This window comes from Ceratotherium simum, chromosome 33 (genome assembly GCF_057802395.1).
Source record: "Ceratotherium simum simum isolate JZ-2026a chromosome 33, ASM5780239v1, whole genome shotgun sequence".
NCBI classification, from domain to species: domain Eukaryota; kingdom Metazoa; phylum Chordata; class Mammalia; order Perissodactyla; family Rhinocerotidae; genus Ceratotherium; species Ceratotherium simum.
Window position 1 is genome coordinate 23,926,526 of NC_141932.1, and position 27,867 is coordinate 23,954,392.

The 27,867-nt window shown below is 37.2% G+C and overlaps 1 protein-coding gene across 1 annotated transcript; it reads right to left on the minus strand.

Moving 5' to 3' along the window:
- LOC101405201 (uncharacterized) lies at window positions 1–27,762 on the minus strand. Its single transcript, XM_087421948.1, is given in 4 exon segments — window positions 1–1,185; window positions 1,188–1,294; window positions 1,297–1,779; window positions 27,735–27,762. Coding segments are annotated over 4 exon segments (1,803 nt in total).
- Between the last annotated feature and the right edge of the window lie 105 nt (window positions 27,763–27,867).

Below are 27,867 nucleotides of genomic sequence, written 5' to 3' on the forward strand. Positions count from 1 at the left end.
TTATCCAGTATGAATTCTCTCATGTACTTGAAGGACTGAATTAAGCCTGAAGGACCTCTTGCATTTGTTACATTCAAAGGGTTTCTCACCAGTGTGAAGTCTATGATGTACAGTAAGTTGATGGCTATTATTAAAAACTTTTCCACACTCGTGATATACATAGGGTTTCTCACCAGTATGAATTTTCTCATGTCTAACAAGATATGAAGCACAACGAAAGGCCTTCCCACATTCTTTACATTCATAGGGTTTATCACCAGTATGAATTCTCTCATGACTCACAAGATGTAAGGCATGACTAAAAGCCTTTCCACATTCTTTACACTGATAGGACGTTTTACCAGTATGAATTCTGTCATGTAGTACAAGGCTTGATGTTTGATGAAAAGATTTTCCACATTCCTTACATTTGTAGGGTTTCTCATCAGTATGAACACTCTGGTGTGTTTTGAGGGTTGAAATGAGCCTAAAACACTTCCCTCATTAGTTACATTCAAAGGGTTTCTCACCACTATGAATACTCTGATGCTGAGTAAGTTGTCCAAACACATTAAAGGCCTTCCCACATTCCTTACATTCATAAGGTTTCTCACCAGTATGAATTCTGTGATGTACAGTACGTTTATGCCTATAACTAAAAGCCTTGCCACACTCTTGACACACATAGGGTTTTTCATCAGTATGAATTCTCTCACGTTTAACAAGATATGAAGCACAACGAAAGGCCGTTCCACATTCTTTACATTCACAAGGTTTATAACCAGTATGAATTTTGTTATGATGTACAAGGTGTGCAGATTGACTGAAGACTTTCCCACATTCCTTACATTCATAGGGTTTCTGACCAGTATGAATACTCTGATATACTTTAAGGGTTGAATTGAGCCTAAAGAACTTCCTGCATTTGTTACGTTCAAATGGTTTCTTACCACTATGAATACTGTGGTGTCTAGTAAGTCATCTATACATACTAAAGGCCTTCCCACATGCCTTACATTCATAAGGTTTCTCAACAGGATCACATCTGCAATGTGTAGTACATGGATGGCTACTACAAAAACCCTTCTCAGACTCTCTGCATTCACAGGGATTCATACCAGTATGAATTTGCTGATGTACAATAAGTGCATAATTACTTCTAAAGGCCTTCCCACATTCTTTACATTTGAATGGTTTCTCACCATTCAGTGAATTCTGTTATGACATAAAAGTTGTGATTTTTGACGAAAGGCCTTCCCACATTCCTTACCTTCATTGGGCTTCTCACCACTATGAATAGTCTGATGTACTTTAGGGTTGAATTGAGCCTAAAGGCCTTCCCACATTTGTTACATTCAAAGGGTTTCTCACCAGTCTGAATACTGTAACGTCAAGTAAGTAGTCTATACACGCTAAAGGCCTTCCCAAATTCCTTACATTCATAGCGTTTCTCACCAGTATGAATTGTCTGATGTGTTCTAAGTCTCCCAGCATCACTAAAGGCCTTTCCGCATTCCTTACATACACAGGATTTCTCACCAGTATGAACTCTTCCATGTTGAGCCAAGTTTGAGGCACGACTAAAGGCCTTCCCACATTCTTCACATTCACAGGGTTTCTCACCAGTAGGAATTCTCTGATGTACTCTAAGATCTGGAAGATGACTAAAGGCCTCAAACTCTTTATGTTGGTCAGTTTTCTCACTACTGTGAATTCTGTGATGTAGAATAAGAGATGAATGTTTTCTTTTAGAAATGAACATTTTTCCATCCTTGATTATTTCATAACTTGACTCCCAATCTAAAATAAATAAGAAGATAAAACCATTTTCTTTCCAGGACCAGAAAAAGAAAATGTTCTATAGTAGAATTTATAGAAATTTCAAAATCTTCCTCATTTAGAGATGGTTGAGAGAACGCTACAGTACAATTATAATGTTTGAAAAATTGAAAGGAGAGCTCAGAAAATCATGAGTTTATGCAGTGAAGTGCTGATAAATGTTTAACAACCACCTCTACACACACAGAGAGACAGCCCTATTTTGTAGTGTTTGCCAGTGTCTATAGTGTAAACACTCCCATCATGGTCAATTTCAAGCTATCAATATAATTCAGTGAATACAGACTTAGAGAGAGATGTGCACAAGTTGGCTCTGGTGTAAGGTTACTGGTCAGCTCTAACACACCATTCCCATATATTTAAGTATATAACAAATATAAAATTTTAGAAAGGCAAATATCTATGCCTGATCATTCTGTAATTACAATTCCCCTAGAAAATATAGATGTCTCCACCACTGTGGTTCATTTTTTCCTATGGACGGCCATGTGTGCTTATCTTTATATATCAAATGAGATACTTAGAGTTTTTATTTAGTTATGTTCTCTTGAGATTTTACATTACTTACCCAACCTACAGATATTTAATCTGTTTTATTCCTTCATATCTTTTCTAAGGCCTGCTCTCAATTTCCCTTTTAACCAAGGCCAATCATTCTGGTCATCCCCAGAAGAGTATGTTGATGAAATTTCACACATGTATCAAATATAAACACTACTCTTAGGCAATTTTGAGCATTTAGGGTCTTTGGGCAATAGAGGGGACCTGAATTATATAATGTGGTCAACAGGAAGAATGGCAAGAACTATATGAAAGAGAATTGGCATAAGTGGGCTTCAGGATAACAGTCTATAGTCTATATAACGCAATAGCTTGAGCGAAATCGAAAGTGCTGAATTACCAGGACATGAGTGAGGGCAAAAATATCTACTTGTAACTAGAGTACGGCTTGTATACAAAAAGTTGAAACAACATAAACAACATTCTCCATGATAAAGTAATAATAGAAACTAATAATATCAAAAAACTAAGAGCCTTTTCATGTGGAAGAGAAATATCCTCTGCATAATAAATGTTAGGAAAATATGGAAATAAAAAACGGAAACAGAAGAATTTTAGTAAATCACAATACAGAAAATAAGTACACCTCATAATCTTGGGCATTTGATATCAACATTTAGGGAATTCAAAGACTAAAAGAAAATTAGTTTAGGATCAATAAATAGTTTAGCATCCAAAATTTAGGAAATAAACAACAAACTACAGGAAAGGAGAAAAATAATGATAAAAAGAGAATGTAATGAATTAGAAAACAGCATAGGATTAACAAATAAATTGAAGAGCTGGTACTTATAAAATAATAAAGTGAATTATTACCAAAATTCAGTCAAAAAAGACTAAAAAGAAATAAAGAATAAGAAGTTAAAAGGAGTAAATAAGAAACATGGAGGAATTTATTTAAATTATGAGAGTACTGTATAATGATACAATGGATAATTGACTGGAAAAATTAACCAAAATTGACCATAAAAGAGAAATCCAAACAGACCAATTACCTATATTGTAATTTCTGAATATATAGATCTAAAATATGAATATAGGATAGCTGGACAAAGAGACAATTCAAAAAGGGGGCTAGAAATGTAAGTCTTCAAGTCTTAAGCCAAAAATAAAGTGTTCAAAGGTTTATAGAGCTATGACCTCAAAAAAGTATGAAAATAGTACCATAAAAATTCTTGGGATTTAAAGACAGGTTTTGAAGACAGAAACATACTCAAGGATTTACTCAGGAAACTAGTTAAGTAAATTATAGTGGGAACTGGTTAAACAGTCTATATAAAGCTGATGCTTCTCAGTCTGATAGTAGAACTTCAAGTTAGCAGGGCAAGCAGTTGGGCAAGAAAGTTGTTCATGAAGTGAGGGAAGGACAAAGTGGAATCTTAGAAAATGAGCTAGGACCCATGAAGATGGACTGTAACTTGCAGTAACATCTAGTGTCCTCAAAGACTTCAACTTTGATGATGGGGGAATTCTGCAGGAGAAGCTGGCACCTTTCTTCATGGAGCTAATGACTTAACATGTCCCAAGAGGTACAGAAGCTAAAAGAGGAGATCTGGCAGGAATAGGGGAAACTAGGTTCAGCTGTTGACTCATGGAAACATGGTTAGCCAGCTGTTAAGTGATGACATGTGTGAGCTGTGAGACAATGTCCTGGCCTGCTCTGACAGTCCAAGCATAAGAATATGATTTCTGTTTCAATTTTACCTATACTAAATACTATATTAAATACTAAAATACTAAATACTACACTACACCTATAAATACCTATATTAAATACTAAAAAATACCGAATTGAACCAAAAGAAGTAGGGAAAGAGGAAATAAGTAATAATACAAGATGTAAATGTCAACCCAACCATATCTGTAACATTGGATACTCCAATTAAAAGATCCAAGTTGTTAAAATCAGCAAAACAAAAACAAAAAAAGGCTTAATTATATGCTATTTGAAACCCATTTTAAAGATAAAGATATTGACACAAACAAGTAGAAGAATGGTAAAAGATATACCATGCAAACATCTATTAAGTTATTTATAGGAAAATAAAATATGAAAAACTTTATGGCAATTTCAAAATTCAGATGAATATATACAAAATGAATATATATATATATAATATATACAGTTTAGATAAATATATACAAAATTTAGATGAAATATACAGTTCTTACAAATTTCAGAAATTGGCTCAAGAAGAAACAAAATCTGAATCATTCTGTGCCTATTTAATTACTGAATTCATAATTAAAAACCTTCCCACAAAGAGAACTTGAGGCAGAGAGTACTTCACTACTGAGTTGTACAAATGTTCAAGAAGAATAACGGGCTGGCGCCATGGCTTAGCGGTTAAGTGCGTGCGCTTCACTGCTGGCGGCCCGGGTTCAGATCCCGGGCGCACACCGACACACTGCTTCTCTGGCCATGCTGAGGCTGCGTCCCACATACAGCAACTAGAAGGATGTGCAGCTATGACGTGTAACATCTACTGGGGCTTTGGGGGAAAAAATAAATAAAATTAAAAAAAAAAAGAAGAATAACACTAATTTTACACAAACTCTTTCATTAAAAGGAGGAGGGAATAGGAGCCGGCCCAGTGGTGTAACAGTTAAGTGTGCGCTCTGCTTCGGCGGCCCGGGGTTCGCAGGTTCAGATCCCGGACGCGGACTGGTGCACTGCTTGTGAAGCCATGCTGTGGTGGCGTCCCATATAAAATAGAGGAAGATGGGCACAGATGTTAACCCAAGGCCAATCTTCCTCAGCAAAAAGAGGGTTGGCAACGGATGTTAGCTCAGGGCTAATCTTCCTCACCAAAAAAAAAGGAGGAGGGAATATCTCTCAACTCATTTTATGAAGCCAGCATAACCCTGATACTGAAATCTGATAAAGATAGTACATGAAAATGATACACCAATACCGTGAAAAATGTACACACAAAACTATTAGCAAATTGACTACAGCTATATAAGAACAGTAACTGCCAAGTGGATTTATTCCAGGAACAATTGGTTGGCATAAGATTTGAAAATCAAACATATTAGTAATCAAACTATAATGATAAAAGATAAAAACTATATGATCATTTCATCAAGGAAGAGATACAGATGGTAAGTAAGCACATGAAAAGCAGTCAGCACCATTAGAGAAAGGCTAATTAAAACTGACAAGAGCAAGTACCAGTAAAGATACTGACCAACTGGAAATCTCACACATTGCTGGTGGGAATGCAAAATGGTATAGGCGCTTTGAAAACAGTTAGGCAGATTCGTAAAAACCTCAACATACCTAAAATATGACCCAGCATTCCCAACCATAGGGACTTAACCCTAGAGAAAGGAAAATTTATGTTCATACAATCTATAAACAATATTTATAACAACTTTATTCATAATCACCAGAATCTGGAAACGATCAAAATGTTCTTCAATGGGTAAATGAATAAATTTTTGGTATTCCATACAACAGAATACTACTCAAGAATAAAAAGGAACAAACTGTTCATCCACACAACAGTATGGCTGAACCTCAAATGCCTCATATTAAGTGAAAGAAGCCAGACTCAAAAGGCTACATTTTGTATGATTCTATTTATATGATTTTCTGGGAAAAGCAAAACTATACAGACAGAGAACACATCAGTGGTTGCTAGAGGTGAAGGGTAAGATTATGGTTTGACCACACAGGGGCAGCATGAGGGAACTTTTTGAGGTGATAGAATTGTTCTATATCTTGATTGTGGTTGTAAGAAACTACATGCAGGCTCAAACCTCATAGAACTGTGTACCCACACAAAGTGAATTTTATTGAATGAAAAAAATTTTTAAATGACCATTTCAATAGATCCAGATAAAGCATTTGACAAAATTGAACACTCATTCATAGTAAAAACTTTCAGCAAAAGAGGAACACAAGAAAACTACCTCAATCCCATAAAGGTCATATATGAAAAACCTACCGCAAGCTTGCAGATTTACACTCCAATAAGTAAAGAGAGTGGGAGTCGTCACTCCTATAGTCACAAGAAGAAAGCTAAACCAACTGAAAAAACAACTCTTCTTACATTCCTTAGATAATCGTGGTTACAGGGCAAACTGCTGACCTGAAACCTGGAGAAACAGAGAATTATAGCCTCCCAAGAGCAGAAGCCAAGGAGTGGAAGCCCGCTGCTGGAGCCAGCACTACCAGGACACTTAAAATGTAATTGGCAAACTGCTGGAGTGTTGGCCTATTTGGAATGTTAAAAGCTCCAGCAGGGCCCGGTATTAGAGGGAACCCCACAATGTTGTGAACTGTACCTCTAAGAACCCAACCAGTTCTCACTGTGGACAGAGAAAAGTTGGCAAGGGAAGAGGACATAATCTCAGTGTTCAGTTTTTCCTTCTGTTCTCTTCAAGGAAAGTCAGCCCTCCACTACTATAATATAGACTTATCTGACCTGGGGAAGGGAAATTACCCAATTCTACCTCCTTCTAACCTTCCTTTCTCACATAAAGGGAGAAAAACAAAAAGGTTAAGAAATTCTTGTAAAGGTCACATGCCAAGGCCTCTAGCTCATGGAGGGTAGGGGGAATGCCCCAATCAGAAGATTATAGCATGTTTCCCTTCCCAAATACCTTACCTCCACATCAACAGGGCTACCATAAAATAACAGTGAATTACTTCTGAGAGAGCTGCAATCCACAGACTCCATCAAAGAAAGTTTCTAGGGACACCCAAACACAACAGGGGAGATAAAATCAAGGACACTAAAAGAAATTGAAGGCTGTGACACCTACAGCTATCTGTCTAGGAGTCATGCAGTGTTAAATGTTTGCTGTAAACTGAGATTTCTCAATAAATGCCTATTTACCTCATTGGCATTACCAGATACATCATGTCCAGCTTTCAACAAAAAAATTACGAGGTATGCTAATAGGCAAGAAAAAAAACCCCACACAATCCAAAGATCAAGCAACAGAACTAGACTCAGATATGGCAAAAATTTTAGAAAAGAAGAGCATTAGAAATGGAATAAATGAAGGTAAGGTTTAAAAACCTACAGTAAACATCAATCTTAATATTGAATTACTAATCAGGAATAAAGTAAGGATTATAGCTTTTAATATCTCTATTCAGGATTGTACTGGAAATCCAAGCCACCTCATTCAAGGAAGAGAAATTAAGACATAAAGATCAGAAAGGAAAAATTAAAACTCTATAAAAGATGATGTAATTTTTTACACATTAATCCTAAGCAATCTATAAAACCATAAGAACTAAGGAAGTAATTCAACAAGGTCATGATATAAAGGTTAAGACACAAAATCAATTATATTTTTACAGACTTAGCAGCAAACAGTTGTAAAATGAAATGTAAACAACAGCAATTCCATTTATAATAGCTTGAAAATATATAAAATATCTGGGAATAAATTTTACAGAAGATATGTTAGGATGTGTACAGGGACAACTGTGATAGATAACAGAAACAAATGAAAGACATACATAAAGAAGAAAGATAAACGTTATTTATGGGGCAGATGATTGAACACAGTTCAATTTTCAGTTATCCCCAAATTTATCTAACACGATCCCAATCATAATAAGTATGCTTTTTGTTTGTTTGTTTGTTTTTTGTGAGGAGATCAGCCCTGTGCTAACATTTGCCAATCCTCCTTTTTTTTGCTGAGGAAGACTGGCTCTGGGCTAACAACCGTGCCTGTCTTCCTCCACTTTATATGGGATGCCGCCACAGCATGGCTTGACAAGCAGTGCGTCAGTGTGTGCCCAGGATCTGAACCGACGAACCCCGGGCCACAGCAGCGGAGCGCACGCAGTTAACCGCTTGCACCACTGGGCCAGCCCCATAAGTATGCTTTTTAAATATAAATTGACAAGCTGATTGTAGGGAACTGTAAAGGACATAAGGATATCCAAAGCAATCAAGAAAAGAACAAAGCGAGAGGGTTCACAATACTTGTTTTTAAGACTTACCATAAGAATCATGGTGAGCAAGACAACGTGGTACTGGCATAGGCAGGAGTTTGCAAACTTTGGTGTGCCTAAGAATCACCTAGAGGTCTTGTGAAACAGAGATTTTGGACCCCACCCCCAGAGTTTCTAAATTACTAAGTGTGAAGTGGGAAAGGAGAATTTGCATGTCTAACAAATTTCCAGGTGATATTGATGCTGTTGGTAGGACACGGGGAAAGGATACTCTTTTTTAAAACTGGTGCTGGAATTACTGGATATCCATAGGGGGAAAAGATAAGCCCTGATCCCTACTCACACCATTACAAAAATTAACCCAAAATGGATAGAGATCTAAATATAAAAGCAAAAATTTTAAAAGGTCAAGAAAAAAATAGAGAAAAAGTCGTTGTAACTTTAGGAAAGTCAAAGATTTCTTAGATAGAATACAAAAACAAAAAATCCTAAGACAGAAATTTGGCATACTGGGGTTCATCAATATTAAAAATGTTTGCTCCTTGGAAGACATTGATAATAATATGAAAAAGTAAGCCAGACTCTGGGAGGAAATATTTGTGATATTAAAAAAGGACTTGTGTCCAAAATAAAGAACACTTCAAATTTAAGGCAATAATGTTTCCAAAGGGGAAAAGATTTGACCAAACACTCCAAAAGATATATATTATTAGTAAGTGCAGGAAAAGAAGCTCAGTATCATTAGCCACCATGGAAATGCAAATTAAAACCAACATAAGATACCACTACATACCAAACATAATAACTAAAATTAAAAGTGGGTGACAGTAACGAGTGTTAGGGAGGATAAGGAGCCAGTGGAACACTCAGATATTGCTAGTGGAAAGCTAGTGGAAATGTAAAATGGAACAACCACCTTGGAACTCTCTGCAAGTTCCTAAAAAGTGAAACATATACACCGACTACTCAAAATTCTGCTCGAGTACATTTACCTTATAAAAATAATAACATGTCCACATAATAAATTTTTTTATTGCTTGCCTTTGTCATGTGTGGTAAAATACACATGATGTAAAATTTACCATCCTAACAACATTTTTTTTTTTTGGTGGGGAAGATCAGCCCTGAGCTAACATCCATGCCAACCGTCCTCTTATTTTTTTGCTGAGGAAGACAAAAAAATAGATATTTTAGAAGGCTAAATAGATGTTAGCCCTGAGCTAACATCTATTGCCAATCCTCCTCCTTTTTTTTTTCCATTTTTTTTTCTCCCCAAAGCCCCAGTAGATAGTTGTATGTCATAGTTGCACATCCTGATAGTTGCTGTATGTGGGACGCCACCTCAGCATGGCTGGACAAGTGGTGCGTTGGTTGGCGCCTGGGATCCAAACCCGGGCTGTCAGTAGCGGAGTGTGCTCACTTAACTGCTAAGCCACGGGGCCGTTCCCCTATCTTAACAACTTTTAAACATACAATTTGCTGGGGCCGGCCCTGTGGCTTGGTGGTTAAGTGCGCACGCTGCGATGCTGGTGGCCCGGGTTCGGATCCCGGGTGCGCATCGAGGCACCACTTCTCCGTTCATCCTGAGGCCGAGTCCCGCATACAGCAACTAGAAGGATGTGCAGCTACGACATACAACTATCCACTGGGGCTTTGGGGGGAAAAAATAAAATAAATAAAATCTTTAAACATACAATTCGGTGTTATTAAATACATTCACACTGTTGTGCAGCCATCAATATCATCAATCCCCATAACTCTTTTCATCGTGTAAAACTGAAACACTACACCTATTAAATAGTAAGTCCCCATTCTCCCCTCCTCCAAGCCGCTGGCAACCACCATTATAATTTCTGTCTTTATGCTTTTGTTTACTCTAAGTACTTCATATAAGTCGAATCATACAGTATGTGTCTTTGTGACTGGCTTATTTCACTTAGCATAATGTCCTCATAATGTCCTTAGTTCATCCATGTTAGAGCATATCGCAGAATTTGGTTCTTTTTTAAGGCTTAATAATATTCCATTGTATGTATACACTACATTTTGATTATGCATTCATTAATCTATGGACACTTAGGTTGCTTCCACATTTTCACTATTGTGAATAATGCTGCTATGAACATGGGTGTACAAATATCTCTTTGAAACACTGGTTTCAATTCTCTTCGGTATATACCCACAAGTGGAATTGCTGGATCATATAAAATTCTATTTTTAACCTTTTGAGGAACCTACATATTCTTTTCCATAGCAGCTATACCATGTTATATACCCAACAACTATGCACAAGGGTTCCAATTTCTCCACCTCCTTGCCAACACTTGTTATTTTCTGGGTTTTGTTTGTTAGTTTGTTTGTTTTTTGATAGTAGCCATCCTAACAGTTGTGAGGTAGTAGCTCACTGTAGTTTTGCTTTGCATTTCCCTAATAATTAGTGATATTAAGCATTTTTCATGTGCTTATTGCCAATTCATATATCTTCTCTGGAGAAATGTCTACTCAAGTACTTTGCCCATTTTTGAATCAGGATGTTGCTTTTTTTGGTGCCGGATTTTAGAAGTTCTCCCTTATATTCTGGAAATTAATCCCTTATGAGTCATATATGATTTGCAAATATTTTCTCCTATCCTGTGGATTGTCTTTTTCATCTTTGGATAGTGTCTTTTGGGGCACAAAATTTTTTGATTTTCATGAAGTCTGATTTGTGTGTTTTTTCTTTTGTTACTTGGGCCTTGAGTGTCATATCTAAGAACGTAATGTCATGAAACTTTTGTCTTATGTTTTCTTTTGCTAGTTTTATTGTTTTACGTCTTACATTTAGGTCCTTGATCTATTTTGAGTTAATTTTTGTATATAGTGTTAAGTAAGGGTCCAACTTCATTCTTTAGCACATGGATATGCAGTTTTCATAGCACCATTTTTGAAAAAACCGTCCTTTCCTCAGTGAATGGTCTTGGCAGCCTTGTCAAAAATCACTTGAACATATATGTGAGGGTTTATTTCTGTGCTCTCTATTCTATTTGATTAATGTATATATCTGTCTTTATGCCAATACTACACTGTTTTGATTACTATAGGTTTGTACTAAGTTTTAAAATTAGGAAGTGTGAGTCCTCCACTTTTGTTTTTCTTTTTCAAGATTATTTTGGCTATATGGGGTCCCTTGAGATTTCATATGAATTTTAGGATGGGTTTTTATATTTCTGCAAAAAAACATCATTGGGATTTTGATAGCGATTGCACTGAATCTGTAGATCACTTTGGGTAGTACTCACATTTTACCTATGTTAAGTTTTACAATCCATGAACATGGGATGTGTTTCCATTTATGTCTTCCTTAATTTCTGTCAGCAATGTTTTGTACTTTTCATCGTATAAGTCTTTCACTTCTTTGGTTAATTCTTCAGTTTTGTTTTTTTTTTGATGTTATTGTAAGTGAAATTGTTTTTGAAATTACCATTTCATTTGTTCACTGTGTATAGAAATGCAACTGATGTTTGTATATTAACTTTGTATCCTTTTACTTTGCTGAATTAATTTTTAGTTCTAAAAGCTTGTCTGTGGTTGCTTTAGGTTTTTCTACATAGAAGATCCTATCATCTACAAACAGATAATTTTACAGCTTGCTTTCCAAATTGGATGACTTTTATTCCTTTTTCTTGCCTGATGGCTCTGGCAAGAACTTCCAGTACTATGCTGAATAGAACAGGTGGAAGCAGGCATCCGTGCTTGCCCTGTTCCTGATCTTAGAGGAGAAGCTTTCAGTCTTTCACCATTGAGTAGTATATTTGCTGTGGGTTTTTCATTTATAGTTTTTATTATGTGATGGTAGTTTCCTTCTATCCCTATTTTATTGCAAGTTTTTATCATGAAAGGGTGCTAAATTTTGTCAAATGCTTTTTATCTATCAATTGAGATAATCATGTGGGTTTTTTCCTTCATTTTGTTCATGTGGCATATTACATTGGTCAATTTTTATATGTGGAACCATCCTTTCATTCCAGGAATAAATCTCACTTTGTCGTTGTGTATAATCCTTTTAATATGCTGCTTAATTCTGTCTGCTAGTGTTTTGTTGAGGATTTTTACATTAATGTTTATAAGGGTTATTGGTCTGTAGTTTTCTTTTCTTGTAGTATCTTTGTCAGGCGTTGGTATCAGGGTTATGCTGGCCTCATAGAATGAGTTAGGAAGTGTTCCTTCCTCTTCAACTTTTTGGAAAAGTTTGAGAAGGGTTGGTATTAATTTTTCTTTAGAACTTTAAAGAAGTTTAAAGTTTAAAGAAGTGAATTCTTTAGAATTCGCCAGAGACGGTGTTGTCGTTTTCTTTGTTGGGAGATTTTTTATTACTGCTTAAATCTCCTTACTAATTATAGGTCTGTTCAGATTTTCTGTTTATGATTTAGTCTTGGTAGGCTTTGTGTTTTTAGGAATTTATCCATTTCATCTAGGTTATACATTTTGTTGGTGTACAATTGTTCATAGTACTCTAAATTTTTTTGTAGAATAATTAGTAATGTCCCCACTTTCATTTCGGATTTTAGTAATTTGAGCTTTTTTTTCCTTAGTCTAGCTAGCTAAAGATTTGTCAATTTTCTCAATGTTTTTGAAGAAACAATGTTTTTTTGGTTTAATGATTTTCTCTTTTCTATACTCTATTTCATTTATCTCTGCTCTAATCTTTCTTATTTCCTTTGTTCTCTTAAGCTTTGGCGTATTTTTGTTCTTCGTCTTCTAGTTCCTTAAATTGTAAAGTTAGGTTGACTTCATATCTTTCTTTTTTTTTTTAAAGTAAACATTTATACCTATAAACTTGCCCCTTGGCACTGACTTCATTGTGTCCCATAAGTTTTGGAATGTTGTGTTTTTGTTTTCATTTGTCTCTAAGTATTTTCTAGTTGTCCTTGTGATTTCATTTTTGATCTTTTGGTTGTGTAAATGTATATTGCTTTATTTCTAAAATTTTGTGAATTTCCCTGTTTTACTTTTGTTGCCATTTCTGGCTTGATCTTGATGTGGTCAGAAAATATACTTTGTGTGACATCTGTCTTTTAAAATCTATTGAGACTTGGGGCGGCTCCGTGGCTTAGCGGTTAAGTGCGCGCGCTCTGATGCTGGCGGCCCGGGTTCGGATCCCAGGCACGCCCCGAGGCACCACTTCTCCGTCCAACGCGAGGCCGAGTCCCACGTACAGCAACTAGAAGGATGTGAACCTATGGCATACAGCTGTCTACTGGGGCTTTGGGGGGAGGAAGGAGAATAAATAAAATCTTTAAAAAAAAAAAAAATAAAATAAAATCTATTGAGACTTAATTTGTGGCCTAACATATAGTCTGTCCTGGAAAACATCCCATATGTACTTGAAAAGAAAGTGTACACCATTGTTGTTGGGCAGAGTATTCTATGTATGTCTCTTAGATTTAGTTGGTTTATTGTCTTAAGTCCTCTACTTCCTTAGTTATCTTTTGGTTCTTCTATTCATTATTGTGAGTTGGGTATTGAAGTCTCCAACTATTTCTGTAGAACTGTCTACTTCTCCCTTCAATTTTGTCAGTTTTTGCTTCATGTAGTTTGATGGTCTATCATTAGGTGCATGAATATTTATAATGGTTATATCTTCTTGCTCTGTTGAACCTTTTATTAATATATAATGTTCTTTGTCTTGTTACCTTCCTTGATTTAGTCTATTTTGTCTGATATTAGTACAGCCACTCCCACTTTGTTTCAGATGCTACTTGCATGGAATATCTTTTCCATTCCTTCACTGTCCACCTATTTGTCTTTGAATGTCAAGTGAGTCTCTTGTAGACAGTATATAGTTGAGTCATGTGTTTTTACCCATTTTGCCAATCTGTCTTTTGATTGGAGAGTTTAATCCATTTACATTTAAAGTAATTACTGATAAGGATGGACTTACTTCTGTCATTGTGCTATTTGTTTTCTGTCTGCCCTATAGCTTTTTGTCCTCCATTTCCTGTATTACTGTCCTCTTTTGTAGTGAAATATTTAAGTTCCTTTCTCATTTCCTTTTGTGTATACTCCATAGCTATTTTCTTTGTGGCTACCATGGAGATTACATTTATCAATCTTCTCTGTATCTTTTCGATTTTACTATATGAGCTGCCAAAGTGGGCTCTCCACATAAGAATTTGTATATAAATGTTCATAACAGCTATACTCATAATAGCTTAAACTGGAAGCAGCCCAAAGGTCCATCAGTAGGTGAATGGATACAGAATTTGTGGTATATCCATACAATAGAAATCTATGCAAAATTTAGAAAAAAAAAAGAAGAGACTGTTGCCTGCGGGGCCGGCCCCGTGGCTTAGCGGTTAAGTGTGCGCACTCTGCTACTGGTGGCCCAGGTTTGGATCCGGGTGCACACCGACACACCACTTATCCAGCCATGCTCAGGTGGCGTCCCACATACAGCAACTAGAAGGATGTGCAACTATGACATACAACTATCTACTGGGGCTTTGGGGAGAAAAAGGGAGAAAAACAAAAGGGAGGAGGATTGGCATGGATGTTAGCTCAGGGCTGTGTTCCTCAGCAAAAAGAGGATTGGCATGGATGTTAGCTCAGGGCTGACCTTCCTCAAAAAAAAAAAAAAAAAGCTCTTGGGAGCAAAGGGATATCTGTATGGGAAAATTTTCCTTGGCAGAAATATGAATATAATACAGTGATTAATTTGAAATAGATCATAGACCTAAATGGGAAAGCTACAACATTAAATTTACTAGAAGAATACATATGAAAATATCCTCTGGCCCAGGACAGTTTTCTTAAAGAGACAGCTAAGAGCACAATCCACAAAAAAAATATTAATAATTTGGACTTCATTAAAATTAAGAACTTTTGTTCATCAAAAGACTCTATCAGGATGTGGAGAAACAGGAACCCTCATACACAGCTGGTGGGAATGCAAACTGGTGCAGCCTCTATGGAAAACGGTATGGAGATTCCTCAAAGAATTAAAAATAGAGATGCCCTATGATGCAGCCATCCCACTACTGGGAATCTATCCAACGAACCTGAAATCAACAATCCAAAGGGGCTTATGCACCCTTATGTTCATTGCAGCATTATTCACCATAGCCAAGAAGTGGAAGCAAACTAAGGGTCCCTTGACTGACAATTGGATCAAGAAAATGTGGTATATATATATACAATGGAATACTACTCAGCCATAAAAAAAGACAAAATCATCCCATTTGCAACAACATGAATGGGCCTGGAGGGTATTATGTTAAGTGAAGTAAGTCAGGAGAAAGACAAACACCGTATGATCTCACTCATATGTGGAATATAGACCAACACATGGACAGAGAAAACTGCATTGTGGTTACCAGGGGCAATGGGGGTGGTTGGTGGGGGGTGGGCACAAGGGGTGAAGGGAGTCATATATATGGTGATGGACAAACAAAAATGTACAACCCAAAATTTCACAATGTTAAAAACTATTAAAACATCAATAAAAAAAAAAAGACACTATCAGGAGAGGGAAAAGATAAACGACAGACTAGGAGAAGATAGTCATCATATATATATCTGATAAAAGACTTGTGTACAAAATATATCAGCTATTCCTACTGTATGTCCTGTATATTTCTTACCATTTACTGTGCGAAATGCTAATGTAATGTCTAATTTGTTGGGTTGAAAATAAAAGAAAAATATGTTTAGGAACTACACAATAGCCACGGTTGTAAGGGAGGATTTAATTTGAAGCATTTTAACAAATGTCAGGTGTATGGAAAATGGTAGAAATATCAATTAAAATTTGACTTTCTTAACTTAAAATGCTTGGTATATTTCTATGTTAACAGCCTACAAAATTGAGCAAGAATAAATATTTTCCAAAGTGATAGAAGAAAAAATGGGTTGAGAAAGAATAAGTAAATGTAACGGAAAACAAGAAATTAGGAGAAAAATACGGAAAGAATATTAGACAACTACAAATGAGTCGTGTTTATAAACAATCATGGTTAATTTAAATGTATTAACTCTTTTTAAATGTAAAAGAAGTTTAAACATTAATTTAAAAATGCAGGTATAGGTATTTAAAAGTGTCACATCTAAAGCTTAAGGAGAAAGAGAGGTTGCAACAGAAAAGATGATAAAAATTATACCAGTTAAACACTTAACAAAAGAGAGTTAATATAATTTGGGATCAGACAAAATAGGCATTAATTTATAATTTTTATTTATTTATTTTTTCCCCCAAAGCCCCACTAGATAGTTGTATGTCATAGTTGCACATCCTTCTAGTTGCTGTATGTGGGACGCGGCCTCAGCATGGCCGGAGAAGCGGTGCGTTGGTGCGCGCCCGGGATCCGAACCCGGGCCGCCAGCAGCGGAGCACGCGCACTCAACTGCTAAGCCACAGGGCCAGCCCGAAATAGGCATTAATTTAAAAACATGAATGTAGACAAAAAAATCCCTATATATTGATAAAACACTTAATTCAATAGGAAGATGTAACAGTTCTGAAACTGTATGTATCTTATTTTATATCCCAGTAACATATAAATAAAATGGGCAAATCTATGAGGATAAATGGACAGTTTTGACATAAAATCATGTTATTTAAGGTTCTCCTTAAATCTCTCTCAGTCATTGAGAGCTTAAAACAGCAGAGTAAGTAAAAATAGGGAAAATTTAATGACAATGAAAGCTACATGCCAAAAATTGATAACATTGTTTTTTTTTGCTGAGGAAGATTCGCCTTGAGCTAATGTCTGTGCCAATCTTCCTATATTTTGTAGGTAGGTCGCCGCCACAACATGGCTGCTGATGAGTGGTGTAAGTCCATCCCCAGGAACTAAACCCAGGCTGTCAAAGTGGGGTGTGCCGAACTTAACCACTAGGCCATGGGGCCGGCCCCGACATTACTTTTTAAATGTAGAACTAATTTTAGACTTTGCAACAGCACAGTGGCAAAAATACTACAGAGAGATCAATGAAATAGATGTAAGAGTCTGGAAATAAACCCTCACATTTACAGTGATTGCCAACAAAAGTGCCAACACAATTCAAGTGGGGAAAGAATAGTCTTTTCAAAACATGGTGCTGGGACACCTGGATATCCTCATGCAAAAGAATGAAGTTAGATCTCTAACTCACACCACACACAAAAACAAATTCAAAATGGGTTAATGACCTATATGAAAGGGCTAAAACAGCAAAGCTCTTAGAAGAAAATGTAGACATAAATCATAATGACCTTGGATTAGGCAATGGTTTCTTAGATATGATACCATAAGCACAAACTACAGAAGAAAAAAATAGATAAACTGGATATCATCAAAGTTTATTTTCCTCAAAGGACACCATTCTGAAAGTGAAAAGACAACTGAATGGAAGAAAATATTTACAAATCATTTATCTGATGAGTAGCTTGTATCTGGAACATATAAAGAACTATTACAATTCAATAAAAATAAGACAAATAACCCAACTAAAATACGGGTAAAAGATCTGAATAGACAGTTCTCCAAAGGAAATATATAAATAACCAATAAGTACACAGAAAGACGCTCAACCTCATTAGCCATCAGAAGAATGGAAATCAAAACCACAGTGAAATACTGTTTCAAAGCCTCTAGGATGGCTATAATTTAAAAAGACAAACAACAACAAATGATATTTATACAATCTGTAGCCCACATACACAGCTGGCAGAAATGTAAAAAGGCACAGCTACTTGGAAAACAACACGGCGACTCTGCGAACAGTTAAACATGTGGTGACCATATGACCCAGCAATTTTACTCCTAGGTATACGCCCAAAAGAAGTGAAAACAGATGTCCACATAAAGGCTTGTACACAAATGTTCATAGCAGCATTAGCCATAAGACCCCAAAAATGGAAACAACCCAAATGTCCGTCAACTGATGAATGGATATAAAAAATTTGGTATATCCACACAATGGAATATTATTTGGCAAGAAAAAGAAATGAAGTACTGATACATGCTACAATAGAGATAAACCTTGAAAACATTATGCTGTGTGACAGAAGTCAGTCACAAAGACCACAAATTTTACCGTTCCATTGATATGAAACGTCCAAAACAGGCAAATCTAAAAAACATGCAAATCAAAGTTGATTAGTGGTTGCCTAGGGCAGGGGAGGATGCAGGTGACGGCTAAGAGTTGTGCAGGTTTTTTGGAGGAAGTATTGAAAATATTCTAAATTGACTGTGGTATTGGTTGCACAAATCTGTGAATATGCTGAAAGCCATTGATTCCTACACTGTGAATGAGCAAATTGTATGGTATGTGAATTACATCTCAATAAAGCTGTTAAAAAATAGTAGAGTTTCTGCATATCTTTCACCCAGCATCCCTAATACATCTTACATAACATACTACATAAACATCCTACATAAACGTAGTACAATTGCCAAAACCAAGAAATCAACTTAGTATAATATAATTAACTAAATCATAATCTTTATTCACATTTCAGCAATTTATCCATTAAAGTCCTTTTTCTCTTCAAGAATTCAAATAGCATCCCACATTACATTTATCTGTCATGCCTTCTTAGGCATCTCCAATCTGGGACAATGTTTCATTCTTTCCTTGTTTTCATGATGTTGACACTTTTGAAATACAGGTATTTTTTAGAATCTCCTTCAATTTTTCTAATGTTTTCTCATGAATAGATTGAGATTTTACATTTTGGGGGAAGAACCACAAAGGTGATGTGCCTTCATCAGTGCATCATATCAGGGGATCCATGAGGTTAATATGTCTTTTTACTGATGATGTTAACTTGAATCATTTGGTAAAATTGGTGTCAGCCAGATTTCTCTCTTGCTGTTGTTGTATTTCTTGTTTATTTTATTTTTTTACTTTATTGAGGCCACATTGGTTTATAACATTATGTAAATTTCAGGTGTACATCATATTTCAGCTTCTGTATAGATTGCATCATGGTCACCACCAAAAGTCTAGTTTCCATCTGCACCATACATATTTGTCCCTCTACCCTTTTTGCCGCACCCCCCTTCCCCTCTGGTAACCACCAATCTGTTATACTTATGCATGTGTTTGTTTGCTTGTTTATCTTCCACATATGAGTGAAATCATACAGTGTTTGTCTTTCTCTGCCTGACTGATTTCACTTAGCATAATACCCTCAAGGTCCATCCACGTTGTCACAAATGGCATGATTTCTTCCTTTTTTATGGCTGAGTAGTATTCCGTTGTATGTATATAACACATCTTCCTTATCCATTCATCTGTTGATGGGCATTTGGGTTGCTTCCAAGTCTTGGCTTTTGTAAATAATGCTGTGGTGAACATAGGGGTGCATATGTCTTTTTAAATTAGTGATGTCATGATCTTTGGATAGATAGTGGAATAGTGGATCATATGGTATTTCTATTTTTATTTATTTATTTATTTTATTGAGGTCACAATAGTTTATAACATTGTGAAATTTCAGTTGTACATTATTATTTGTCAGTCACCATACATATGTGCCCCTTTACCCCTTAGGCTGACCCCCTAACCCCCTTCTCTCTGGTAACCACTAATCTGTTCTCTTTGTCCACATATTTGTTTATCTTCCACATATGAGTGAAATCATATGCTGTTTTTCTTTTTCTGTCTGGCTTATTTTGCTTAACATAATGATAGGTTCCCTCCTCTGGGCACGCCGGGTGACCTTGGGAACCCGGGGCAGAGGCAGGGACTCAACTGGCACCTTGTGGGCTGTGAGGGGCTCTACCTACCAAGCTAGGGGGAGCTTACCAGTGGAGATTCAAGGAGTCTTAAATGAGAGTCCAGACCCAAGTAGTGTGGTGCAACCCAGTCAGTGGCCTCGGCAGGGGGAGGCAGAGCTGGAGGACCGAGGAGCAGCTGCATCACTCAAGGTCAACTCCAGAAGTCTGCCTCCCCGAGCCTTGGTGCGCTAGGGAATTTATTGAGTACAGACGCTTTCCGGGAGGGAGGGGGAGGAAAGAGTTGGGGAGGGGCATAAGCAGCAGTGTGAAGTCTTCTTTTGTGGTCAGCTAGGTGTTAAGTCTTCTTCTGCAGTCGGCTAGGTGTTAAGTCTTCTTTGCTCTAATATGTGCTCTCAGCAAAACAAGCAATATAACGTCCATAAAGTCAGGTCTCTCTGGGTCAAAAAGGGCAAAGAGAATGTCTAAGACCCCTCTAACTTGAGCCCGGAGCTCTGGTTCCACATCCGGTGGTCCTTGGTTCTTGGGCCATCCACTCATGATGCCCTTACAACATAACACCCTCAAGATCCATCCATGTTGTCGCAAATGGGACAATTTTGTCTTTCTTTATGGTTGATTAGTATTCCAAAGTATTTATATACCATATCTTCTTTATCCATTCATCAGTTGATGGGCACTTGGGCTGCTTCCACATCTTGGCCATTGTGAATAATGCTGCAATGAACATAGGGGTGCATAAATCTCTTTCAGTCGTTGATTTCAAGTTCTTTGGATAAATACCCAGTAGTGGGATAGCTGGATCATATGGTATTTCTATTTTTAATTTTTTGAGAAATCCCCATACTGTTTTCCATAGTGGCTGCACCAGTTTGCATTCCCACCAGCAGTGTATGAGGGTTCCTTTTCTCCGCATTCTCTCCAATTTTGTTATTCTTTGTCTTGGTAATTATAGCCATTCTGACAGGTGTAAGGTGATATCTCATTGTAGTTTTGATTTGCATTTCTCTAATAATTAGTGATATTGAATACCTTTTCATGTGCTTATTGGCCATCTGTATATATTCTTTGGAAAAATGTCTGCTCATATTCTCTGCCTATTTTTTGATCAAGTTGTTTGTTTTTTTGTTGTTGAGTTGTATGAGTTCTTTATATATTTTGGAAACTAACCCCTTGTCAGATACAAGATTTGCAAATATTTTCTCCCAGTTGTTGGGTTGTCTTTTTGTTTTGTTCATTGTTTCCTTTGCCTTGCAGAAGCTTTTTAGTCTTGTGTAGTCCCATTTTTTAATTTTTTCTTTTGTTTTCCTTGCTGAGTAGACATGATATTTGAAAAGTTGCTGCTAAGACTGATGTCAAAGAGTGTACTCCCTATGTTTTATTCTAGGAGTTTTATGGTTTCAGGTCTTACCTTCAAGTCTTTAATCCATTTTGAGTTAATTTTTGTGTATGGTGTAAGATAATAGTCTACTTTCATTCTTTTGCATGTGACTGTCCAGTTTTCCCAAAACCATTTGTTGAAGAGACTTTCCTTTCTCCATTGTTATGTTCTCGGCTCCTTTGTCAAAGATTAGCTATCCATAGAAGTGTGGTTTTATTTCTGGGCTTTCAATTCTGTTCCATCCATGTGTCTGTTTTGGTACCAAGATCATGCTGTTTTTATTACTGTAGCTTTGACATATATTTTGAAGTCTGGGATTGTGATGCCTTCAGCTTTGTTCTTTTTTCTCAGGATTGCTTTGGCTATTCGGGGTCTTTTGTTGTTCCATCTGAATTTTAGGATTCTTTGTTCTATTTCCATGAAGAATGTCATTGGGATTCTGATTAGAATTGCATTGAATCTGTAGATTGCTTTAGGTAATATGGACATTTTAATTATGTTTATTCTTCTAATCCATGAGCATGGAATATCTTTTCATTTCTTTATATCTTCTTTGATTTCTTTCAATAAGTTTTATAGTTTTCAGTGTGTAGGTCTTTCATCTCCTTGGTTAAATTTATTCCTAGATATTTTATTCTTTTTGTTGTGATTGTAAATGAGATTGTATTCTTGAGTTCTCTTTCTGCTAGTTTCTTATTAGTATATAGAAATGCAACTGATTTTTATAAGTTAATTTTGTACTCTGCAACTTTGCTGTAGTTGTTGATAATTTCTAATAGTTTTCTAGTGGATTCTTTAGGGTTTTCTATACATAGAATCATGTCATCTGCAAACAGCGAGAGTTTCACTTCTTCCTTTCCAATTTGGATACCTTTTATTTCTTTTTCTTGCCTAATTGCTCTGGCCAAAACCTCCAGTACTATGTTGAATAAGAATGGCAAGAATGGGCACCCTTGTCTTGTTCCTGTTTTCAGAAAGATGTTTCAGGTTTCACCGTTAAGTATGATATTGGCTGTGGGTTTGTCATATACAGCCTTTACTATGTCAAGGTACTTTCCTTCTATACCCATTTCATGGAAGGTTTTTTATCACAAATGAATGCTAGATCTTGTCAAATGCTTTCTCTGCATCTATTGAGATGATCGTGTAATTTTTATTCCTCATTTTTTTAATGTGGTATATCACATTGATTTGTGGATGTTGAACCATCCCTGTGTCCCTGGTATAAATCCCACTTGATCGTGGTGTATGATCCTTTTAATGTATTGCTGTATTCGGTTTGCCAATATTTTGTTGAGGATTTTTGCATCTATGTTCATCAGTGATATTGGCCTCTTTTTTTCTCTCTTTGTGTTGTCCTTGTCCGGTTTTGGTATCATGGTAATGTTGGCCTTGTAGAATGAGTTAGGAAGCATTCCATATTCTTCAGTGTTTTGGAATAATTTGAGAAGGATAGGTATTAAATCTTCTTTGAATGTTTGGCAGAATTCTCCAGAGAAGCCATCTGGTCCTGGACTTTTGTTTTTGTGGAGGTTTTTGATTACTGTTTCAATCTCTTTACTTGTGATTGATCTATTCAGAATCTCTATTTCTTCTTGACTCAGTTTGGGTGGTTGTTTGAGTCTAAGAATTTATCCATTTCTTTTAGGTTATCCAATTTGTTGGCATATAGTTTTTCATAGTATTCTCTTATAATCCTTCGTATTTCTGTGGTATCCGTTGAAATTTCTCCTCTTTCATTTTTTTTTTTTTTGTGTGTGTGTGAGGAAGATCAGCCCTGAGCTAACATCCATGCCAATCCTCCTCTTTTTGCTGAGGAAGACCAGCCCTGAGCTAACATCTATTGCCAATCCTCCCCCCTTTTTTTTTTTTTTCCCTTTTTCTCCCCAACGCCCCAGTAGATAGTTGTATGCCATAGTTGCACATCCTTCTAGTTGCTGTATGTGGGATGCCGCCTCAGCATGGAGGGACAAGCGGTGTGTCGGTGCATGCCTGGGATCCAAACCCTGGCTGACAGTAGCAGAGCGCACACACTTAACCGCTAAGCCACAGGGCCGGCCCCTCCTCTTTCATTTTTAATTTTATTTATTTGAGGCTTCTCTCTCTTTTTTTTTCTTAGTCTAGCTAAGGGTTTGTTAATTTTGTTTATCTTCTCAAAGAACCAGCTCTTAGTCTCATTGATCCTTCCTACTATTTTTTTAGCCTCTATTTCATTTGTTTCTGCTCTAATTTTTATTATTTCACTCCTTCTGCAGACTTTGGGCTTTGTTTGTTCTTCTTTTTCTAGTCCTGTTAGCTGTAGTTTAAGATTACTTATTTGAGATTTTTCTTTTTTATTGAGTTGGGTCTGTATTGCTATAAATTTCCCTTTTAGAACTGCTTTTGCTGCATTCCATAAGAGTTGGTATGTTGTATTTTCATTTTCATTTGTCCCCAGGTATTTTTTGATTTCCCCTCTGATTTCTTCATTGATCCAGTGGTTGTTCGGCAGCATGTTGTTTAGTCTCCACATCTTTGTAACTTCCCCAGCTTTTTTCTTATAGTTGATTTCTAGTTTCATAGCGTTGTGGTCAGAAAAGATGCTTGATAGGATTTCAATCTTCTTAAATTTATTGAAGCTTGACTTGTTTCCTAACGTATGGTCTATTTTTGAGAATGTTCCATGTGCACTTGAGAATAATGTATATTCTGTTGGTTTTCGATGGAATGTTCAATATATATCTATTCAGTCCATCTGCTCTAGTGTTTCATTTAAGGCTACTCTTTCCTTGTTGACTTTCTGTCTGGATGACCTATCCATTGATGTAAGTGGGGTGTTGAGGTCCCCTACTATTTTTGTGTTGCTGTTAATTTCTCCCTTTAGGTCTGTTAATAGTTGCTTTATATACTTTGGTGTTGCTGTGTTAGGGGCATATATGTTCATAAGTGTTATGTCCTCTTGGTGGAATGTCCCTTTTATCATTATATACTGCCCCTCTTTGTCTCCTATTCTCCTATTGTCTTTTTTATCTCGAAATCTGCTTTGTCTGATATAAGTATGGCAACACCTGATTTCTTTTGCTTGCCATTTGCTTGGAGTATCCTCTTCCATTCCTTCACCCTGAGCCTTTCCTTCACTCTGAGCCTATGTTTGTCTTGAGAGCTGAGATGTGTTTCCTGGAGGCAACATATTTTGGGGTCTTGTTTTGTAATCTGTCCAGGCACTCTACATCTTTTGATTGGAGAATTCAATCCATTTACATTTAGAGTGATTATTGATATATGTGGGCTTAATGCTGCCATTTTATCTCTTATTTTCCTGTTGTTCTATATTTCCATTGTTTCTCTTCCCTTGTATTTCTGACTGCCATTTTAATTTGGTTGTTTTTCATAGTGGTTTTTTCAGTTTTCTCTTTATTCATGATTTGTGACTCTGCTCTGATTTTTTGTTTAGTGGTTACTATGAGGTTTGTATAAAAGATCTCGTAGATGAGATACTCTATTTTTTTTTTTTAAAGATTTTATTCATTTTATTTTTTCCCCCCAAAGCCCCAGTGGATAGTTGTATGTCGTAGCTGCACATTCTTCCAGTTGCTGCATGTGGGACTCGGCCTCAGGATGAACGGAGAAGTGGTGCCTCGATGCACACCCGGGATCCGAACCCGGGCCACCAGCATCGCAGCGCGTGCACTTAACCACCAAGCCACAGGGCCGGCCCTGAGATACTCTATTTTCTGATAGCCTCTTATCTCCATTAGCCTAAGCAGGTTCTATCCTCTTCCTTTTCCCCTCTGAGTTATTGTTATCACAAATTATTCTGTTTTGTCTTGTGAGTTTGTGACTAAATTGAAGTGTTTAGAGTTATTTTTGATGATTTCTTTCCCTTTATCTTTTATGTTATAATTATTTGCTAACCTGTTCTGATAGCTGCAATTTTCTGATTTTGTCTGTCTATTTATCCCATCTTAAAGCTTTGTAAACCTTTGCCTTTTTGTTTCCAGTATGAGGGCTTCTTTCATAATTTCTTGTAAAGGAGGTCTAGTGGTGATGAACTCCCTCAGCTTTTGTATATCTGGGAAAGCTTTTATTTCTCCATCGTATGTGAAGGACAGTTTCGCTGGATAGAGTATTCTTGGCTGAAAGTTTTTGTCTTTCAGTATTTTGAATATATCATTCCATTCTCTCGTAGCCTGTAAGGTTTCTCCTGAAACCCTTATAGTGGTTCCTTTGTAGATTGTTCTCTTCTGCCTTGCAGCCCCTAATACCTTTTCTTTGTCATTGACTTTTGCCAGTTTTACTAATACATGCCTTGGAGAAGGTCTTTTTGCATTGTTGTAATTAGGAGTTCTATTTGGCTTCATGTACTTGTAAGTCCAGTTCCTTCCCCAGGTTTTGGAAGTCTTCAGCTATTATTTCTTTGAACAAGCTCTCTGTTCCTTTCTCCCTCTCCTCTCCCTCTGGAATACCAATAATCCTTATGTTGCTTTTCATAATTAGTCAGATATTTCTCGAATTTCTTGATCTTTTAAAAATCTTAATTCTCTCTCCTCCTTCACCTGAAGCATTTCTATATTTCTATCCTCTAAATCACTAATTCTGTCCTCCATAACATCAACTCTATTTTTCAAGGATTCTAGATTATTATCTCATTAATTGTGTTTTTTTTTTTGTGAGGAAGATCAGCTCTGAGCTAACATACATGCCAATCCTCCTCTTTTTTTTTTTTTGCTGAGGAATACTGGCACTAGGCTAACATCTGTGCCCATCTTCCTCCACTTTACATGGGATGCTGCCACAGCATGGCCTGACGAGCGGTGCATTGGTGTGAGCCTGGGATCCGAACCCAGGCCGCCAGCAGTGGAGCCCGTGCACTTAACCACTACGCCACGGGGTCAGCCCCTAATTGTGTTCTTCATATCTAGAATTTCTGTTTGGTTTTTTTGGAGTGTCAATCTCTTTGGTGAAGTATTCCTTCTGCTCATTAATTTTATTCCTGAGTTCACTGAACTGTCTTTCTGAGTTTTCTTGTAACTCATTGAGTTTCTGTATGACAACTATTTTGAATTCTCTGTCATTTAGATTGTAAATTTCTGTGACTTCTGGATTCGTTTCTGGAGACTTGTCATTTTCTTTCTGCCCTGAAGTTTTGCCATAGTTTTTCATGGTGTTTGATGAACTGATCTTTTGCTGGCGCATTTGTGGTAGTATCAGGTCACAGATTCCACCTGCCACCACTGAGGGGAAACAGAAGCTATGTTTCTGATCCCGCCCTCTCTGCTGTAAGTTTTGTGGGTACAGCTGCTCTGCATTTGCACAGGCTGGCTACAGCCACTTGGTGGGTCGCTCTTATGGAGGCGGGGCCTCTGTGCTCAGGGGGTGGGTTGCACAGGCATGGGCCAGCACTGTGCTCACTGGTGGTTGGCTGAGCTGCTGTGTTTGGTGGGTGGGACTCCTTCACGGAGGCTGAGATGTGGCCACTGGTGGGGGGAGCATTCCCACTGGCGGGGCCACCGTGGCAAGGTGGGTGCTCCCATAGGCCAGGCTACCCCTCCAGTAGCATTGGCATGCAGGCTGGGCTGCTCCTGACTCCTCTTAGAGTCATGCTGGCCGTTGTGTGAGGCTCTGTAACCTGGCTCGCTGCTTCTGCAGAGCGGGAGGGGTGCACTCACCTAATTCCACTGCTTCCTGGGGATCCAGTCCAGCCACCTTCAGATGTATAGCTGTGTGGGTCTCTCAGGCTTCCTGTTGTGCTGTGTGGGTGTCCTCTGTTGGTTAATGAATGTTTGTTTAGTTGTAATTTAGAGGAGGAGAGACAAAGGGAAGAGCTCACTCCGCCATGTTGCTGATGTCACCCTCAAGGCTCATTTTTAAGCTTTGTTAGGCAAGATCAGAACAGCTTTTAAAAAGTCAAGGGCTTTTTTTTTTTTTTTTACTGTCATAGGACTAAGTTTTCCTCCCTATTAAGGCAGTCCACTTTTGAATACTCTACCCTGGGTCCCACGTATTATGAAGTTTTCCCACTCTAGCTATTGGTAACACCAACTATTCCTGGACCTATTTGAACTATGAGGATTATTCTTTCTACTCATTTCAAGTGGTTCTTTCCACAGCTTCAGGGTGTTTTCTTCACACACATGAACTGATCAATACTCAGCTGAAGATTCTAGGTGACTCCCTGGCAATTGTACAGAGCGCTCTCTCTCTATACAGTTCTTTCCTGTCTAGTACTCTGTTTTTCGTACCTTGGCTTCCCAAAATTCCCAACTTTGTGTTTCAATTCAGGAAGAACACTGGGCTCTGCCTCTGCTAACCCTCCCTGTGCTGTGACCTGGAAATCTCCAAATATTAAGTTGAGAGAAATAATAGGGCTCACCTTGATTGTTTATGCGATCAGGGATCATGGTCTTGGACAGTTGTCTAATGTCTGAGAACTGTCATTTCACACATTGTTTTCTACTTTTAAATTGTTTAAGGTGAAAGGGTACTTCCTATCGCCATTACTCCAT